Consider the following 21,860-nt stretch of genomic DNA (forward strand, 5'->3'; position numbering starts at 1 on the left):
TCTGCCAATCACTTTGTTTCAATCCTATGAGCATCCTGCATCCAGCATCAGCATCCATGTTGCTATCCTAATATGTCTACTTTTTGTCTAGACTCCTAGTGTGTCCTGTCTCCTTCTCATCTTTATTTAAACAGAGACCTTTAGTGACCAGTAGGCTACACACAAGTGTCCAGTAGCTTGTCAGTGTGACCCTGACAGATCATGTTGCATTACTCCTAATATAGCACTTCAAGCAGGCAGTGATGAAGCAATCTTCAAACTAGTCTTTAGTCTGTCAGACTAATAAACATAAAACATATGAGTATTTACTCCAATACATACACAGTGCATAGTATGAATCTTGCATACCACTGCATAGTATTGCAATTCCCTTAACAGTAGGCATTTAGCAGACACTCTTATCCTGAGCCACTTATACAAGCATGAGGTCAGAGTAAACATGATCTCTAGTCAATAAACAACAACGTAAATAGTCACACAAGTAGAATGCAGAGAGAACAATGCAATGCCTCCAATGGAAACAATGAAGCTAGCATCTGCCTAAACAACATGCCATCTAAATAACATTCTCAACATTTGTGATCAAGCTAAAAACAAAAACACAAGAACAAGTTACCAAGATCTATTTGCAAAGTAAACTAGCATCAATGGAAAAGAAAGGTGACAAGAGCAGATATAAGGAGAGTAAAGTGCTAGGGGTGAAATGGAGTCTGAAGAGGTGACTCTAGCGGAAAGAGTGAAGTCCCTTATTTGCGTGGTAATGTCCGCAGAACACGGACACTCCCAACCCCTTTCGTCTCCCTGTTAGAACTTTACAGGAGCATAAATGGGCCCTGAGTCTGTGGGAGCCAGGAGGGACAATAGTCTAGGACGGGGGTCGGCAAACCTTTTGACATGAAGTGCCTTTGTTTTATATTTTCTTGATAATCAGTGTGCCATACCAACACAAAATGTAATTATGACACCATGTCAACATTCTAAACATTTCCAACATATTTAGATTTTCCATATTCATAACAAGCAATAATGAAGTAATTACAGTGAGAGTTCAGAGTTTGTATGAATGTAGAATTATGTGAAGGATGTAACTTTCATAGAGACATAATTCCACGTTTAGTTTTTCAAATATTTTACATAAATCCTTATGCCATTCTGCCAGAGAAGCACTGATCAGCCTCCCCTGTGCCAATGTTGTAATTTAGATAGCATATCATGTATACATAGCACTCTATATAGTGTATACTCATAAATGGTAAATGGTGCATTTATATAGCACCTTTATCCTAGGCGCTTTACATAGATGCATTACATTCACCCATTCATACACTGATGGCAGCAGAAACCATGCAAGGTACCAACCAGCACATCAGGAGCAATTAGGGGTTCAGTGACTTGCTCAAGGACACTTCGACACTAACTCTGGGGGAGCCCGGGTTCGAACTGGCGACCTTGCGGTTACCATCCGGAAACTCTACCCCTGAGCCACCGCCGCCCCTCATAGTTTCATTGTACAGATATTCTACTGTTAGATGGATGATAGGTTCTTAGCTTGCTTATGATCCTTATTTCTTGATGACTATTTCTATGTATTTGATGTATTATGTATTATGTGTTGTTCTTGCTTACTGTAAATCGCTCTGGATTAAGGCATCTGCTGAATGCTAAATTGTAAATTGTTGCCTAATGCCTACCCCTGGTCTAGGATGTGCGGAGCGTTGTCCAGGGTGTTTGAGAGAAGAGTCTACAGTAGCGTTAACGTAGATTGGTTGTGTTCCAGTGCTGATGACGTGGTGGTGAAGTTGAGCGGCAGTCAGCTGACCATGGATTACCTGGAAGAGAACGGTTTCAACGAACCCCTCATGGTTCTGAAGAAAGACGGCCTGGGCTTGTCCATGCCGGCGCCCACCTTCTACATCAGCGACGTGGAGAACTATGTTGGTATGTGATTACATTTTCTTTCATTATTCTCACTACAGTGTGCATTTGTACAATGTATGTACAGTATATATATGTTACAGTATGATTGGAAAACCAGTCAGATTTAAAAAGGAAGGAAAGAAATTAAATTACGTCTTGCAGGTACCAAGACGGGGGGGGGGGGGCTTTGCGATTCTAACATACAGTAACTCGGACAGTGCTGATGGCTGAAGGTGACTTCGCAATGCTTGGCACCGCGAGTCGGCGACTTGATCTCCTAAGCTCGCACAGCGGTGGCTCAAGTCACCCTTAGACAGCGTGCCTCTCTCTGTGAAAACGAGTGCTCCTTTTTCAATCTGACTGGCAGCACAAAAAGGTCAGCGTAGGGCATCCAAATGGTCAGCAGCTGCCCTGACCTGTAATCCTGTGATGTGACAGTAAAACTGATTCTGACTGATTTGGATTCTGCTCCTCAAATCCACATGAGTCCAATTGTCTTAAACTATACTTTGATTCCTCTACAAAATAAGCTTATTTGACATAGTATTGTTACTGTGGTTGTTTATAGTTTATGTTACCTCGTTTAGCATTTTACAAGTGCTTTGTTTGTCTCAGCCTTTGATAGATTCCTTTCAGCTGGTGATGTGGCATCAGTCTGCCAGTAGAGGGCACCATTTGACTACATTCTGAACAACTGGGCAGAGAACATGACACATGAACAGTGGTGGATAGTTTTGTATTGGAGAAAATGTACTTTGTAATTTGTGCTTTTGAATACTTGAATATATTTTTTAAAAGCACATGCTTTAGAATACTTTAATGTTTTTAAAAGCGAGTACTGTACTTTAAATTTGACCGAGCAACTTTCACTTGTAGTTGAGTATTATTTGAACATTGAACATGAACATGTTCAAGTTGAACATGAACAGGAGCATTTCATCGTCGGGTAGAAACCTCATATGTCCGAAACTGGTATTTTTCACGATTCAAATAAAAATAAAAATAGCAAAAATAGCAGATCTACTACTTTTGATGCGTTTTGTGTGATGATCAAGTAGGGCATTCATTTACTAAAATAAATATTATATTAAAATATGGAGATAGGAGGTTTCTGCCCCAACATAGCTACGATATACTTTGACTACTGGGTGTTGAGTATACGTCTTCGTCCACCACTGCATCTGAAACAGTGTGGGGCCCATGCGTCGGTTCTGTATATGAACAGTGTGGTGCCCATGCCTCGGTTCTGTATATGAAGTGCTGCTTGCTAACGTCTTTTTGTTCCACCAGGTCCCGACGTAGGTGTGGATGTGGTGGACGTGACCAAGCAGAGTGACGGCAAGATGAAGTTGAAGGAGTTTGTGGACTATTATTACAGCACAAACAGGAAGAAGGTTCTCAACGTCATCAACCTGGAGTTCTCAGACACCAGGTACACACAAAAAATACATACATGAATAAATAAATACGTAAGCAAATACATAAATAAATACAGTAGATGATCACTGTTGTGCAGAAACCTTGTATCTCCATATTTTTTATTTAATTAATTAATTTTTTTTGTTTGTACTGACGTACAGTACAATGACGTTACAATAAATACAATGTCTCAAAAGAAGGAAACATGGCCGATCTACAATGGTCACGACAAAAGTGAAAGTCAAGCTGATTGATTTTGTTTTAGGGCTTTATAAATACTAATGAAAAGTAGTAACAAGAGATTGTGACTAAATAATAACTACAATTTGATCTAATGGAACACAGGTTATTTTATTTATTTATTATTATATATATTTTTGTATTTCCTGTTTGCTACATACAATGTTTCCACCCAACAGTGATGATATTTGTACATTATCTCATAATTAATAATTGCGATTACGTAGGCTAATAATAATAAATAATTGTGATAGGCCTATAGAGTCCAGAACATTGCCTCCACAGTAAAATCCTCAGTGTCAAATTATAGATAGATATACAAATCATATTTGTATCGTACCCTCAGGATTTCACAGTGTACATATTGTGTACGTGTGTGTACGAGCGTGTGTGTGTGTGTGTGTGTGTGTGTGTGTGTGTGTGTGTGTGTGTGTGTGTGTGTGTGTACAGGATGGACAGCATCGTGGAGAGTCCTCAGATCGTTCGCAGGTTGTCGTGGGTTCAGAACTACTGGCCGGACGACGCACTGCTGGGGAAACCCAAAGTCACCAAGTACTGTCTGATCTGTGTGAAGGACAGCTACACCGACTTCCACATCGAGAACGGTGGCGCCTCCGTGTGGTACCACGTCCTCAAGGTACCAGCACCAACATTCACACAACGTTGTCAACACTTTGAGAAGTACTGCACTGCTTCACCGCAATAAGACCCGAGGCCCAATCTAAAAATTCCTTCTAAATCAGTACTTCTCATACTTCTCATACTACATCCAGAATTTGTAAAATAAATAGCAGAAGATAGCGTTGTGAGCTTGCACATAATACATAATATAAGCTCAGTGCTTGAGTAAATGCACGTCGTTATTTTCCTCGGCTGAACTGAACCCAGAGAGTGTTTAGGAGTTAAATTATCACCGAGGATTTGACTGTGTAAACAGGGTTTTGTTTTCAATTGAATTCAATCTGTTTAAATTGGAACGAGTTGTTTTTGAAGGTCAGGAATGCTCTTGAAGTTTGACTAAAGTGCTTCAAAATGCTTTTCTTTGAATCACTGTCTGTAATTTATAGACATAATAGGTATAATAATTTTAATCGTTACATGATCTCATAAGAACAGTCCTATAGAAGCTAGATTGTAGCATGGTCTAATGTCACTTACAATTCCATTCACTAGAGTTAACCTCTAAAACCCCAGCATCCTCGTTTTCGCTGAAAATAGACAATCGCTGATCACATTCCCCACAATAACAGAAAACACAAAATACACTAGCATAATCCTTGCTGTCCGGAAGAAACCACCAAACTTCACTTTTGAGGTTTTCGATTCTTTTTTAAATTTGTATGGTTGGTTAAAAAAATATTGAACCAATGGAATGTATTAAAAAGAGCTTAGGCACAAACCTCCTAACTCCATTGGATCCTCAAACTATCTGCCAAGCCAGCAATCTTTTTTTTTCTTTTTTTTTCAAACCTCCTAACTCCACTTGAGCTGGATGTTTTTTAATTTCCTAAAACATGAACATTTTGGAGTTTGGTTGTTTTTTCCAGACAGCACAGATATAGCCCTGAGGGACTCCGGTTAACCATATGGCATTAAACCTATTTAGACTGGCGACCAAAGGACCAATTCTAAAAATGCCTTCTCAATCCTAACCTGAGTTTTTGGAACAATTTTATTATTATTATTATTTGAATAATGTTGCTCTATATTGTTGTTGTCAGGTGGAAATATTTTAAAAAACAATTTAAAATAGTGAAAATCTACAAGCACACAAATCTACAAGCACACAACGCCTTGCGTTGCTAGGCATTGTGCGCTTGTAGATCAGCTATTTTCACTACTTTTGTGTGACACGCTTGTGTGATGACGTAGAGATTTAATTTATGAACAATGTAAAACTTGGAGATGCAAAGTTTCTACCCGACAGTGCCGTCTGCAACCATTTATTTTAACATCGGAGCTCTTCCATGACACATTTTGTTGTTTTTGTTTGCTCAAAAGCACAAATTGACCCGTACTATTCTAAATGTATGATTCAATGTTTCCAATTTCTCATGTACAATTATGTCATTTAGACAGTTTAATTTAATTCAAACAAAGACATATTTTCATATCAGGGTCATATAGAACAGGATGCATGGTCTAATGAAAGCCTATTTCGTGGGTCAGTGACATGAAATGGTTGCTGAATGTTTTGGAATGTGTTTGTGCACACTACAGATGTGGTCGTTTAGTTGCATGTCACTTGAATGAAATGGCTGGGTCCACATTAGGCACCTCTGAGGTAGCTGGACGACCATGCAGTCTGGTGCAAAAGGTTTACATGTCATTTAGTTGGCATGTTATTTAGAAGATGCCAGTCCATTTGTTGACCTGGTTGATCCTTTAGTTTGTATAGTTCCAATGCATTGATTTTATTATTATACTGCTAGGTTGGTTTATCTATGATCCTAGATTACTGAGGCTCTCACTACACTGTCTCTAATAGAGACATGCATTTTACTGTATCCTGTTTACTGTAAATTGCTCTGGACGAACCCTTTGAAACCAGGAAAGCATCTGTGTCATTTTAGATTGTAGCGTTGTTGGCAATTCAAAAATAGCAGATATACAGTACAAGCTCACTGAGAGTGTGTGTGTGTGTGTGTGTGTGTGTGTGTGTGTGTGTGTGTGTGTGTGTGTGTGTGTGTGTGTGTGTGTGTGTGTGCGCGTGTGTGTGCGCGTGCGTCTGCAGGGAGAGAAGATCTTCTTCCTGATCAAGCCCACCTCTGCCAACCTGTCGCTGTATGAGCGCTGGAGGTCCTCGTCCAATCACACAGAGATGTTCTTTGCTGACCAGGTGGACAAGTGTTACAAATGCACTCTGAAGCAAGGCCAGACGCTGTTCATTCCATCAGGTCAGTGCAGCAGGACAACACTATTATGGCATGTTTCTAAGTACCCAATGATGATTATAATTATAACACTATCATAACGTGATCATAACACCATCATGACCAGCATTGAGACTAATGCTTTATTAACACGTTACTGTAATGCAACTAGTTTTTGTGGTAACTAGTGACGCAAATAGTTACTTTTTCCAACTACAGTTATTGACATTTGAATGGCTGCGTTTCTCTTTATTTCTGCGTTTATGTGAAAATGGCCGACAACTTCATAGGATTAAGGGTTTAATTATGATCCGACTTTGGCCTGTGCCAAATGCATATTCATTTTGAGGGTCTTTGACATGAAAATGTTTGAGAACCACTGAGAGTAGAGTGACAAGGCTTGTAGTCCCAGAAACAAATACCCTGTTTATTTTCTTTTTGTATGAGATTTTGGTTGATTAAACAAGGTATGTGGTTAACATGGTATTAAGGAAATGGCACGTTTTGTTCAACTACAAAAAAAATACTCCTGCCGATTGAATTTAAACCTCTACCTTACAAATTGGCTAAAATAACATTTTAGTAAGTTCCGGTGTGCAGCTTTGAGTATTGCCTGCGTTTACAAATGGATTATGGATTTGACAGTGTGTTACTGAGGTTTAGTACTGTGCATCTGTACAATCTCTAGTGGTACATACAGTATACATGCGTGTTTTGTCTCATTTCTACTTTTGATTTGTGTTTCTTTGAAGGTTGGATCAATGCAATACTGACCCCAGTAGACTGTCTGGCATTCTCTGGACATTTTATCCACAACCTGAGCGTGGAAATGCAAATGAGGTGTGCACATTCATTCTTTATAACATTCTCTCCACACACACACACACACACACACACACACACACACACACACACACACACACACACACACACACACACACACACACACACACACACACACACACATCCTTCATTCCCTGTAGTTGCATCTAGCCAGTTCCAGTGATTCCAAAGTTTGATTCCATAATAAATTTTGATGATATATGTACGTATATGTAGAGGGACTTGTGTATTCTAGCCCTGATGACATGATGGCGTGTTTTACTTAGGTTATTCTTTAACCATCTGTGTATTCCACTAAGACTGTTTATGAATTCTCCACAATCTTTGGACGTGTGCTGTAAACAGCAGAGTTTTGACGCAGTAATCCGCTGTGCGATGCATCATGGATGTCCTCTGGGTGTCTCTCTCTCTCTCTCTCTCTCTCTCTCTCTCTCTCTCTCTCTCTCTCTCTCTCTCTCAGGGCGTACGAGGTGGAGAAGAGGCTGAAGGTCAGGTCACTCACGCCTTTCGCCAACTTCGAGACGGCGTGTTGGTACGTGGGACGACATTACCTGGAGCGCTTCAAAGGTGAACTCTCATTTCATCACCAATCAACACGTTAAGTCTATTGAGTGCACATTCTCTACACAGTCTACACCAGTGGTTTTTAGTCTTTTTGTTCACAAGGTTTTGTATGCTTTATTTATATTGCAATAATAATGTGTGTTTGCTCTACACTTGGTTTGGTTTATTCTTTTAATGTGTTTTTTATGGAACATCTTATCTTTATTTAGCTCTCTGTTTCCTCCAAACAAACCATGCACACAGCAGAAAATACTCTCTCTCTCTCTCTCTCTCTCTCTCTCTCTCTCTGTGTGTCTCTCCCTCTGATCACCCATGGTTCAGTGTGTTGTGTCGCGTGTCTGTGGTGCAGATGAGGAGGCTTGGATGCAGAGATATTATTTCAGTCATTAAATCGGTGAACGGAGGAGTTCACAGATAATTAGCATCAAAAGCCTTGGCTGAGCAAGAATCACTTGCTCCATTACAAGCCTGTGTTTAAAAACTCCCCTCACATGGCTTTGGGCAACTGTTTATGTTTCCACAAAATGTCTGTGTGTGTGTGTGTGTGTGTGTGTGTGTGTGTGTGTGTGTGTGTGTGTGTGTGTGTGTGTGTGTGTGTGTGTGTGTGTGTGTGTGTGTGTGTGTGTGTGTGTGTGTGTGTGTGTGTCTGCGTGCATGCATGCGCGTGTGTGTGCGTGCGTGCTTGAGTGCTTGCCTGCATGCGTGCGTGTGTGCATTATTTTATTACTTGTGAGGGCCAAATAGCAGAATTTGTGAAACACATTATGAGTAGAAATGGTTTTTGGGTTAAAATGATTTGGGGAGTTAGGTTTAAATTAGGAAAAACAATTTGGGGTTAGAGTTTTCCCTATTTTACATTTAGTTTTGTGCCAAATTCTGCCAATGTCACACACTTGGAAAAATAGGCAATCTCCAAGCTCACAACTTGTTTGTATATCGGCTATTTTTTATTTGCTGTTTACAATGCTGCTAAAATTATGATGTCAATTATGATGTCATATATATACATTTTGGCCATTTGAAAATAAAGCTCACATTCACGTTTTATACATTTGAAAACTTGTGAATGGTCTATCTTTACTCAAGTAAATTTAGAATTCCGGACTTCTACATACAGTATTTCTACATTGCAGTATTGATACTTTTACTTAAGTAAAAACTGTGAGTACTATTTCCCCCATTGTTCATTAGCATCGTGTTGTGCTTGTGATCATAGCGCGCTGTAATCAGTGCTGAGGCAAAGCCTTCCACGGAGGCATTTGGTCGAACGCAATGCCCCCGAACGGCCTCTTGTTTGATAAATACCTTTCATGAGCTGACAAGTCCTAATCAGATAAGCTGCTGATTGTTTTCTATCATCAAAACACCATTAAAGGCGGAAAGCCACATTAAAACTTCATTCCCATAACTGAATTTTATGGTCTGAACCGCTTATTTGAGAACACAGCGAGTTCCTCAACGACTTTTGCAGAGTGGGTTCTGACTAAGGAAGAGTTTTGATCTCCAAGTGGGAAACAAAAGGAGGTAAAAGAAGAATCTGTTCTTATTGTCCAGAGACGCAGCCTTGGAGGCCGTCCATACACAACAAAACCGGAGGCCAGGGGTTTTGGGACGGCGCGCTTGTTTCTCGTCCAAATAAGTTCTGTTTCGCTGCACTGCGTCTCGAAACAGAAAATGTAATTATATCCTCAAGCAAATCACCACTATTACTGATTGTCCGTGAAGTCGTTTCGTTTGACGTTTGACGAATGGGAGCCAGAGTGGCTCGCGGGGAGCGAGCGGAGAGAGGCCGAGTGTCTCACTCAAGGACATGTTGTTGAATGTTGGATAGAAAGTTGGCGGTGTTGACGGACATGTTGGGTTGTTTCGGGGGCCCTAACTACCAGGCCGTCCTGGGGCCAAAGTGGCCCCGCTCCAGACTGTCTTGATAATATCACAGCGCAAGCTATTACAGTTTAGCTTTATTAGAAACGTGAACGCCGCTCTGGGAGAGATAATACGCATACTGTGTCGTTTTTTATTTTAAATTATTTTAGTTCTTCAACACTGTGCTCTCAACTTCTACAAAATTGCTTCGCAGGAAACTCTTGAGTGTTGATTTAACTCTGAAACATCCTCAGACTCAGAGTCAAATTAACTCTCAGGATTTATGCTGACCTTATCTGATTAAAATATTGTGGTACTCACTAAGGTAATGTTTGTGCCTGTGTTGCAGGTTTACACAAGGCTAATAAACAGCCGGCTCCCTACTTGGTACACGGTGCCAAAATTATCAACGGAGCATTCAGGGCATGGACTAAAAAACAGGTGAATATACGCACGCACGCACACACACACGCACGCACGCACGCACGCACGCACGCACGCACGCACGCACGCACGCACGCACGCACGCACGCACGCACGCACGCACGCACGCACGCACGTGCACACACACACACACACACACACACACACACACACACACACACACACACACACACACACACACACACACACGCACAAATGTTCTTCCCGTGTCCCCTAGGGTAGGTACCCTCACAAAAAAACATGCAGTAATGCTGGTCTCTAAACTGCCTCCCCCTGGCCAGCCGGGGCGCCTGATGGAGGGGGAAAGGAACTGGTTGGAATAACGTGTTCCTTCCACGCGCTACGTCCAACCAGGGAAACTCCCCCCTGTCAGGGTTAGGAGCAACTTGGACACTCAGGCATGAAGGAAGCATGAGTTCAAGTCCGTTGCTCTCCCCATGTCCCCCATATATGGGGACTAGGTTGGCGGAGGGTGTGTAGAGCCCAGGATTACATTAGATAATTGACACAGGGGTGAAAAATGGGTTACAAAATCATGGGATAAAAATTATAAAAAAAAGAAAAAGAAAATGGAATTAGTCTGGGTTTTTTTTCTGTATAACTTTATAATGCTACTGTATTTTACGCAACACTCTGGAAATAAAGTATTGCATTGTGGGTTTGAGCTGACTGCAGGCCCCTTTGGAATCAATCAAGTCACCTTAATTCAAGTGGCAGATGCAGATTGTTTTTAAGGGCATGTCATGTGTTCTACCTGCACAGCCTTTGTGATCTACTGGTAGATAGCGATCTACCTTTTGGGCACCCCTGTGCTATATAAGTGCTATGTTCTGATAGTAATCATTAGTGTCTGTTCAGTAACAGGGCATTCCCCGTCTCTCCAGTTCATCTCCAGTTTCATCCAATCAGGAATGAGAACCTCACAAAGTTTATCAGCTTATATTCTAGTTAAAATTGTCTGCAAAATTTTTTGTGTCATTATTACTTCCAATGTTTTCTCCTGTAATGTGTATGAGTTCCTTCTCCACTTACAGCACTAGCACAATGTAGGTCTATTTAAGTTACTGTATCACAGTACTTATTCTAACAAGAACTTGCACTACCTATGATGTATCCATTTGTAACTCTTGAGAGTGTACAAATGCCACTTTCTACACTCTCAGAGAGTCAATGCTGTTAAAGCTAACAGTGACGTGGTTGTTGTCCATCCCTACAGGCTCTTCTAGAACATGAAGATGAGCTCCCAGAGAACATGAAACCCACCCAGCTCATTAAAGACCTGGCCCGGGAGATCCGCATGTCAGAGGTCTGTCTCTCTAATGCCGTCTCTGACTCTGTCTGTCTGTCTGTCTGTCTGTCTGTCTGTCTGTCTGTCTGTCTGTCTGTCTGTCTGTCTGTCTGTCTGTCTGTCTGTCTGTCTGTCTGTCTGTCTGTCTCTCTCTCTCTCTCTCTCTCTCTCTCTCTCTCTCTCTCTCTCTCTCTCTCTCTCTCTCTCTCTCTCTCTCTCTCTCTCTCTCTCTCTCTCTCTCTCTCTCTCTCTCTCTCTCTACGTTCTTTTGACATGTGAATATTCCATTGTGAAGACACGTAACTTTCAGTGTGCCCTGGAGAAACAACGTAGACAGTCAGTTTATAATTGTTGCAGCGGGATGAATGTTTATTTGAAGACCTTTTTTTGACAGGGAACTTTATTTCTTAAAGGAGAACTGATGTTGATGTTCACTTCGGTAGGCCTACATTGTCGATGGTTGTCATCAACAACGTCATCGTTGCTCTCGGACAGAAACCTATTATCTCATATTTTAACTTTTGTGTTTTTTGGTAAATTAACGGCCTACTTGGTCACACAAAAGTATCAAAAATAACAGATCTACAAGCTCGAAACGTGCCGTGAAGCGATGCACTTTGACCTTGTCGATCTGCTATTTTTTAATTGGAATCCTGAAAAGTAACAGTTTTGGACATATGAGGTTTCCACCCGACAGTGATGATATTTTATGAAGACGTCATCACTAATTTACTGTAAACACTGAACATGGACAATGTTACACATTGGCTAAAACACTAGGATCATGTAAAGAAGGATATGACAGACGTTCTATGCCACAGCATGCGCCAAAGATTCACTGGAAGGCTAACAAAAAACGCCTGGGCTCCTGAGGCTACCGGGAGGCTAACTGGCTCCGGAAGTTCAGAATCTTTATTGTTGTATCACTAATCGAAAAACAAGAAACCAGAAAACAATGTGTGACATGTCTTCTATTTTCCTGAAACAATTATTGAACGCAGGTGGCAATCATTAAACAATGGTGTTTATTCTTAAACTTGTCTACCCGGATCTCATTGACTTCAATGCATTCCATCCAAACTTCCGGCTCCAGTTTGCCTCCCAGTGCGATGAATCTGCCAGCTGGAATTGCCAAGAGAGTTTCTGTCCAACTGTAGTTTCTGTCCAACAGTTGTAGTTGTATTTGTAGTGGAGGTAATGTTTTCGTCACAACTTCAGCAGCATTTCAGAGACACACAGAAAACTGCTGCTCAGTGCTACAGTATGATGCTATACAAATGGTACATTAACCCATTTTGACCTGAGATCAGATTCTAAAAATGTCTTCTACATCCTGACAGTTTTCTGAAAAAGCTATGTTTCTATGTCAGTCGTTCTTCGATTTTTCAAAAATAGCAGATCTACAAGCTCGTAGCGCGCCACTCGGTGGCGCGCTATGAGCTTGTAGATCTGCTATTTTTCAATAGCTAAAGCATAACATAATGCTAACACCAAAAGGGACATAATGGTGAAAATGGTGGGGGGTTTCACTTTAACAATCAATTCAGATGCCTGAAGAAGGTATTTTGACCGAAACATTGCTTAAATAATAAAAGTGTTCATATTGCAAGTGCAGACAGTGCATTTGTTTTAATACGTTGATCCCTGCCTAGTACGCACCCATCTCTGAGCCGATCAGGTGTGCATAAGACTTTGTTTCCTTTAACAATCACGCCGTCGTTTTTCATTCGCAGAACGCTACAAAAGAGCCATTAAAAAAAGCCATTAAGAGCGAGCCCCCCATCGCCAAGCCGCCGGTGGAGGAGGCTCCGTCCACGCACTCTGACCCGGAGGAGCCCGTGTCCCCGGCCCACGTCCCCTCACCCTGCAGGGACAAGGAGTCTAGGAAGAAGAGCTCCAGCAAGCCCCCCAAACCCCCCAAGATGCCCAAAGCCCCCAAACCAGCCAGGGTATATCCTATGGTTTCAAATATACAGAATGTTATTTTGATGGCATGTCTCACAAGAGACAGTGGTACATTGTTTCCCATGTATCCTATAGTTTCAAATATACAGAATGTTATTTTGATAGCATGTTATTTAAACAGATGCAGGGTTCATTGTTTAACTGGTACCCTATAGAGCGGCGCAGTTCCGCCTCCTACCCTGGACCAGGAAATGAAACCCAATGCATTTTTCCCATAGACATTTCTTAAAGTATTTATTTAAAGACGGTTACGCCGCGGACAAAGCCAACTCGAGTCGTGACAACTCATGACAACACAAACAATATTTTGGACCAAACAAATAATTACAAAGAAGAAAAACAACAAAAAAATTGTTGTAACCTGACGTTTTTTTCTTCTTTCTAATTATTTGTTTGGTCCAAAATATTGTTTGTGTTGTCATGAGTTGTCACGACTCGAGTTGGCTTTGTCCGCGGCGTAACCGTCTTTAAATAAATACTTTAAGAAATGTCTATGAGGAAAATGCATTGGGTTTCATTTCCTGGTCCAGGGTAGGAGGCGGGACTGCGACGCTCTATAGTTTCAAATGCTATTTAGACCATTGGTTCCCAACCTTTTTATACTGAAGTACCAGTACCATCTCAGAAAATATTTGGCTCTCCATGTACAACCATAATAACTGATGTTAAAATAGAGGACCTTATAATAATACCTGCCCTTTTTGTTCCATTCCTAAGCCAATAATGCTGCTGCTCTGACAAAACTCTGTCTAATCACTAATAAGCACAACTGATGATATGTCTAATGTGATTTATCCGTTCTCAAATCTTCTATTGACGGGGGACTCCTCTGTGTACCACCAGAGGGGGGCTCAAGTCCCACCAGTGGTACACGTACCAGTGGTACACGCACCAGTGGTACACGTACCAGTGGTACACGCACCAGTGGTACACACGTACCAGTGGTACACGCACCAGTGGTACACACGTACCAGTGGTACACGCACCAGTGGTACACGTACCAGTGGTACACGTACCAGTGGTACACGCACCAGTGGTACACGCACCAGTGGTACACGTACCAGTGGTACACGCACCAGTGGTACACACGTACCAGTGGTACACGCACCAGTGGTACACGCACCAGTGGTACACACGTACCAGTGGTACACGTACCAGTGGTACACACGTAACAGTGGTACACGTACCAGTGGTACACGCACCAGTGGTACACACGTACCAGTGGTACACGCACCAGTGGTACACACGTACCAGTGGTACACGCACCAGTGGTACACGTACCAGTGGTACACGTACCAGTGGTACACGTACCAGTGGTACACACGTACCAGTGGTACACACGTACCAGTGGTACACGCACCAGTGGTACACACGTACCAGTGGTACACGCACCAGTGGTACACGTACCAGTGGTACACGTACCAGTGGTACACGCACCAGTGGTACACGTACCAGTGGTACACACGTACCAGTGGTACACGCACCAGTGGTACACGTACCAGTGGTACACACGCACCAGTGGTACACGTACCAGTGGTACACGTACCAGTGGTACACGTACCAGTGGTACACGCACCAGTGGTACACACGTACCAGTGGTACACACGTACCAGTGGTACACGCACCAGTGGTACACACGTACCAGTGGTACACGCACCAGTGGTACACACGTACCAGTGGTACACACGTACCAGTGGTACACGCACCAGTGGTACACACGTACCAGTGGTACACGCACCAGTGGTACACGTACCAGTGGTACACGTACCAGTGGTACACGCACCAGTGGTACACGTACCAGTGGTACACGTACCAGTGGTACACGCACCAGTGGTACACGTACCAGTGGTACACGTACCAGTGGTACACGCACCAGTGGTACACGCACCAGTGGTACACACGTACCAGTGGTACACGCACCAGTGGTACACGTACCAGTGGTACACGCACCAGTGGTACACACGTACCAGTGGTACACGTACCAGTGGTACACGCACCAGTGGTACACGTACCAGTGGTACACGCACCAGTGGTACACACGTACCAGTGGTACACGCACCAGTGGTACACGTACCAGTGGTACACGTACCATTTCCTGGTCCAGGGTAGGAGGCGGGACTGCGACGCTCTATAGTTTCAAATGCTATTTAGACCATTGGTTCCCAACCTTTTTATACTGAAGTACCAGTACCATCTCAGAAAATATTTGGCTCTCCATGTACAACCATAATAACTGATGTTAAAATAGAGGACCTTATAATAATACCTGCCCTTTTTGTTCCATTCCTAAGCCAATAATGCTGCTGCTCTGACAAAACTCTGTCTAATCACTAATAAGCACAACTGATGATATGTCTAATGTGATTTATCCGTTCTCAAATCTTCTATTGACGGGGGACTCCTCTGTGTACCACCAGAGGGGGGCTCAAGTCCCACCAGTGGTACACGTACCAGTGGTACACGCACCAGTGGTACACGTACCAGTGGTACACGCACCAGTGGTACACGTACCAGTGGTACACGCACCAGTGGTACACACGTACCAGTGGTACACGCACCAGTGGTACACACGTACCAGTGGTACACGCACCAGTGGTACACGTACCAGTGGTACACGTACCAGTGGTACACGCACCAGTGGTACACGCACCAGTGGTACACGTACCAGTGGTACACGCACCAGTGGTACACACGTACCAGTGGTACACGCACCAGTGGTACACGCACCAGTGGTACACACGTACCAGTGGTACACGTACCAGTGGTACACACGTACCAGTGGTACACGTACCAGTGGTACACGCACCAGTGGTACACACGTACCAGTGGTACACGCACCAGTGGTACACACGTACCAGTGGTACACGCACCAGTGGTACACGTACCAGTGGTACACGTACCAGTGGTACACGTACCAGTGGTACACGCACCAGTGGTACACACGTACCAGTGGTACACACGTACCAGTGGTACACGCACCAGTGGTACACACGTACCAGTGGTACACGCACCAGTGGTACACGTACCAGTGGTACACGTACCAGTGGTACACGCACCAGTGGTACACGTACCAGTGGTACACGCACCAGTGGTACACACGTACCAGTGGTACACGCACCAGTGGTACACGTACCAGTGGTACACGCACCAGTGGTACACACGTACCAGTGGTACACGTACCAGTGGTACACGCACCAGTGGTACACGTACCAGTGGTACACGCACCAGTGGTACACACGTACCAGTGGTACACGCACCAGTGGTACACGTACCAGTGGTACACGTACCAGTGGTACACACGTACCAGTGGTACACGCACCAGTGGTACACGTACCAGTGGTACACGCACCAGTGGTACACACGTACCAGTGGTACACGTACCAGTGGTACACGCACCAGTGGTACACGCACCAGTGGTACACGTACCAGTGGTACACGCACCAGTGGTACACACGTACCAGTGGTACACGCACCAGTGGTACACGCACCAGTGGTACACGTACCACTGGTGCGTCTGACTTAGACAGCATGTAGTGTTTAGTCAGATACTAGGTTCATTGTTTACCTGGTATCCTATAGTTTCCTGAGGCACTACACACTGCATTCTTGGTATGTGATTATTTGCCTTGCTTATTGTTAAGTAGCTCTGGATAAGAGCATTGTAAATTGTAATTGCATTAAGGTCCCCAAGGTGAAGGAAGGAGGGAAGAAGAAAGCCAAGAAAGTGAAAGAGACGCCGGTCACTCCTCCTCCTCCCAAACCTTCCAGCTTCGCTGCTCTGGAGTCTCACGCCAAGGACATCCTGAGCAAGATGGACCAGCAGCCCAAGAAGGCAAAGGTGAGCGTATACATCATACATACAACACATAATGTAGAGATAGATCACTAACATATCGTTGCCGTCAGGCAGAAACTTCTCATCTCCTTATTCTGTTTGTGTTCTTTCGTAAATGCCCTGTGTGTCATGCTACACAGCATCACTCAAAAGTAGCAGATCCATAAGCGACATAAAGCGACACGTTTCGAGAGATCTGCTACTTTTCTTTTTGCTATTTTTGAATTTGAATCTTGAAAAGCAACAGTTTTGGACATATGAGGTTTCCACCCCACAGAGACGATATATTGTATACTGTAGATAATACCGTATATCAACAAGATATACAGTTCAGCTATGTTTTGTTTTTTGAATGTATGATAATCAGATAATAGGTTTAACTCTCCTACCTCACAGTATAGACAGTTGTAGAATTATGTACTTAACCCATTTTGACCTGAGATCAGATTCTAAAAATGTCTTCTACGTCCTGACAGTTATCTGAAAAAGCTATGTTTCTATGTCAGTGGTTCTTCAATTTAAAAAAAATAGCAGACCTACAAGCTCGTAGCGCGCCACTCGGTGGCGCGCTATGAGCTTGTAGATCTGCTATTTTTCAATAGCTAAAGCATAACATAATGCTAACACCAACACGGCTTCCCGCCCAAAATGGGTTAATCTAATCTAACAGCTAACATCTTCTCTTCTGTTCAAATGGGAGTCTGTCATGCAAATGTTTGTGACTTTTTACTTATGTGACGCTCTCCTTACATCCCCAGGCTGTTAAGAATGTCCTGAGCGTGTCAGAGAAAGAAGTGTCCAAGCAGAACAACGTGGACAAGTTTGAAATCAAAGAGCAGAACAAGAACAAGACGGAGGCCAAATGGAAGTACAAGGTAAAGAACGCAACGTTGCCATAGTGGGGTTGTGAGATCAGATGGCCCCATAGTGGGGTTGTGAGATCAGATGGCCCTATAGTGGGGTTGTGAGATCAGATGGCCCCATAGTGGGGTTGTGAGATCAGATGGCCCTATAGTGGGGTTGTGAGATCAGATGGCCCTATAGTGGGGTTGTGAGATCAGATGGCCCTATAGTGGGGTTGTGAGATCAGATGGCCCTATAGTGGGGTTGTGAGATCAGATGGCCCCATAGTGGGGTTGTGAGATCAGATGGCCCTACTTCAACACAACGTTGCCATAGTGGGGTTGTGAGATCAGATGGCCCCATAGTGGGGTTGTGAGATCAGATGGCCCCATAGTGGGGTTGTGAGATCAGATGGCCCCATAGTGGGGTTGTGAGATCAGATGGCCCCAGAGTGGGGTTGTGAGATCAGATGGACCTATAGTGGGGTTGTGAGATCAGATGGACCTATAGTGGGGTTGTGAGATCAGATGGCCCTATAGTGGGGTTGTGAGATCAGATGGCCCTATAGTGGGGTTGTGAGATCAGATGGCCCCATAGTGGGGTTGTGAGATCAAGCCAAACTAAACAAAACAGCACAATAATCCTTTAAAAGTTCAAATAAACTGAAGCATGGTGTCTTTTCGCGAGAGGTAATCGTGCAGTCGTGAAGGTCAGGTGCTATAAGGACTCGAACAGAAAAAAACGAAGGATCTTCCGAAAGCGATTTGCACACTTCACTTCAAAGCGCTCGCGGCAGATCGCGGCGTGCCCGAAAGTCGCAGGTTTAAAAGGCCTGCGGCTCATCAAAGCCGCTGCAGAAACATTTCGCCCTTGCAGAGTTTACCTAACAGAATTACACTCATATCGTCATATCCACTGCAGTGCGTCTAAGTATTTACATATGCCCTTGTCCTTTAAGGAGCTTGTTGTGTCATTACCGTTGAACGACATGGAAAGCATTTTCAGAGCAAAAGCACAACTCTCCAATGGGAGACATTAGAGGGATTCGGTTTCATGGAAAATCCAATGCCAAACTGCTTTGGAATGCTTGTACTCACTCCCAAGGTTCCTGATCCAAAGTGCTCCTTCACATCAAGACAAGCATTCGCAGATGGTAGGGATTGTCTTCTATAGATACAGAGCAAGGTCACTGCCGCATGCATCTTCACGTTGGACCACAGCTGAGGCTGCCAAAGCTATCACACAGCTCTGCGTTTTTAGTTTCTTTATAACATTGAGTAGAGCATTGAGGCCTGCCAGAGTGGTGGACCGTAACGTAACCAATTAAGCCATATATCAAATATAGTGAAAATAGCAGATCTACATGCTCACAGCATGTCTTTGTCTTGACTTTGAATTTTCAGAGCAACTGTCACTTTAGTTGAGTACTATTTGACCAAGAGTATCTATACTTTGAGTTTAGAGTACTTTGTCCACCACTGGGCATGGATGTAAACATTGTTAAAACATGATTCTACGTTATGTAAGATGACACAATGTCACAATTACTAAATTAACCTTAGCGCATCCTGCCAATATAGCAGATCTACAATTGTGTCATGACATGTGGTGAGCTTGTAGGTCGGCTATTTCCCTCAACAATATTATGTGGATGGTGAAAACAGGAGGAGGCCTAGTATAAAGACCTGGGGGACTCCGGTCCATTAAGTGTATAGGGTTTAAGTGGTTAAAATGAATCAAGAGTTAAGTGAGTAGGCGTAATATTAACAGTAGCACTTGCATGTTCTGACTTTTCCATAATGTCTTGATTCCATTTGGCATTTTGTGATGTTCCCTTACGGTAATATTGTGGTTTGGTAGAACCGGGCACACCAAATGAAAAACAAAAAAGGCAGGAAAGTGAAGCCTTTTAAGTTTTTTAACATCATAGGGTTTAGATTTAGATTAATCCCTTCTTTATGTCACCATTGTTTTTCACCAAAGTGTCTTTTTCATTTTTACAGAATAGCAAACCAGATTCCCTGCTGAAAATGGAAGAGGAATGTAAATTTGACAGAACGCCGCTCATGGGCAGTAAAGACAAGTTCAGCTTTACAATGTCTCACAAGAAAATGCTGGGGTATGTATGTATGTATGTATGTATGTATGTACGTATGTACAGTATGTATGTATGTATGTACTGTATATCTATGTTGCCAGGCGGAAACATTGTATGTCCAAAACGGTTACTTTTAATGAAATGTTCCAAAAATGTTCCAACAGATCCAATAAAGTTATTATTTTATCCAATTAAAGTATTATTTAGTCACAAGCTCTTCTTAATACTTTTAATTGGTTACATATTACACCTACAGACACATTTAACTACTTTCACCCACCAAAATTATAATAACAAAAGAAATTGCTACAAGGCTACAATGCACCGCGATGCAACTTGTTGTGAGCTTTTATACCAGCTACCTTTATGTGACAAATTAGGGCATTCATGAAAAAAAGTAAACGTAAAAAGTTGAATTATGGAGATACAAGGTTTCTGCCTGACAGTGACGATATTAATTGCCACATAATGTCTCCCCCCTCCAGAAGGGAGCATGTTAACCTTGTCCTGCGGTGTATTATGATGATCATATCGTTTGCGGCCATCAAGCGCTGCAGCCATTACGCTCGGCTCAAGGCCTGCCTGCCTGCGTGCGTGCGTGCGTGCGTGCGTGCGTGCGTGCGTGCGTGCTTCCAGTACCAGCCCCTCTTATTGTGCTTTGCGGTTCCCCCACACCAGCTCAAAGGCACTGAAACCTCAGACCAACTCCAGTGTTTTTGGATCGTTACAAAACATCAAAGAGGACAAAGCCAAGCCAGTGAGAGACGAGTACGAGTACGTCTCGGACGAGGGCGAGCTGAAGATCGACGAGTTCCCCATCCGCAGGAAAAAGAACGCCGTGAAGCGAGACCTGTCCTGTGAGTACTGCAGCACTTCAGCAACATTACACGGGTATGCGCTTACCGTGAGATTATTGGATGACAATGATGCAGTCAGGAACGAGGCGGAGCAGAGTTCCGCAACCATCACTGAAGTGCCAATAATCATGGCAAAACCACCCTCGAGTTTAATATATAATTGCGATTATACAGTACAACAGTTGAATAGGCCTACATACAAAAATATTATTTTTTTGGGGTATTTCGCTCTCAAAATATGTTTTATCTATTATTTATATATTTGATACATTATATTGTGCTACAGTAAGCAATTTATATTGCTTACTGTACATTTCTCTGGATTAAGAGCGTCTGCTAGATGCCTCAATTGTATATTGTAAATTGTATTATTTAGGAAAATATATGGGGTCTGGCAAAAGTGAGACAGAGTCTCAGCCAGTCCAGTCAGCGCTAGACAGACAACTTTGCCCAAACTGAACACACAGAGAAACAAAACTGTCTAGCGACCTTTTCTTTATCGTCCTGCAGTTTTGTCTAACATCAGAGAACCCATACAGCCAGCAAAGAAACCAAAGCTACAACCACCAGTTACTAAGGTACTGTATGTGCACGCACGCACGCACGCACGCGCGCGCGCGCGCGCGCGCGCGCGCACGCGCACACACACACACACACACACACACACACACACACACACACACACACACACACACACACACACACACACACACACACACACACACACACACACACACACACAGGTGTGTACCAGGGCTGTGAGAGTGTTCCCATAATGCAGCTCCATGCGTTGATTCAAAGAGGAGTG

The 21,860-nt window shown here is 43.2% G+C and overlaps 1 protein-coding gene across 2 annotated transcripts in view; it reads left to right on the top strand.

The window, feature by feature from the left end:
• Positions 1–21,860, top strand: part of phf2 (PHD finger protein 2) — a 46,877-nt gene that overhangs the window by 15,558 nt on the left and 9,459 nt on the right. For both annotated transcript variants that reach the window (XM_079509954.1, XM_079509955.1), the window contains exons 4-17: positions 1,778–1,938; positions 3,208–3,349; positions 4,027–4,213; positions 6,311–6,473; positions 7,202–7,289; positions 7,753–7,859; positions 10,072–10,163; positions 11,383–11,472; positions 13,188–13,403; positions 17,102–17,257; positions 18,013–18,129; positions 20,101–20,216; positions 20,874–21,052; positions 21,563–21,630. In XM_079509954.1, coding sequence (XP_079366080.1) covers positions 1,778–1,938; positions 3,208–3,349; positions 4,027–4,213; positions 6,311–6,473; positions 7,202–7,289; positions 7,753–7,859; positions 10,072–10,163; positions 11,383–11,472; positions 13,188–13,403; positions 17,102–17,257; positions 18,013–18,129; positions 20,101–20,216; positions 20,874–21,052; positions 21,563–21,630 — 1,882 coding nt within the window. The remainder of the gene's footprint in view (positions 1–1,777; positions 1,939–3,207; positions 3,350–4,026; positions 4,214–6,310; positions 6,474–7,201; positions 7,290–7,752; positions 7,860–10,071; positions 10,164–11,382; positions 11,473–13,187; positions 13,404–17,101; positions 17,258–18,012; positions 18,130–20,100; positions 20,217–20,873; positions 21,053–21,562; positions 21,631–21,860) is intronic.

The sequence above is a fragment of the Electrona antarctica genome, assembly GCF_951216825.1.
Source record: "Electrona antarctica genome assembly, chromosome: 9".
In the NCBI taxonomy this organism is placed as follows: Eukaryota; Metazoa; Chordata; class Actinopteri; order Myctophiformes; family Myctophidae; genus Electrona; species Electrona antarctica.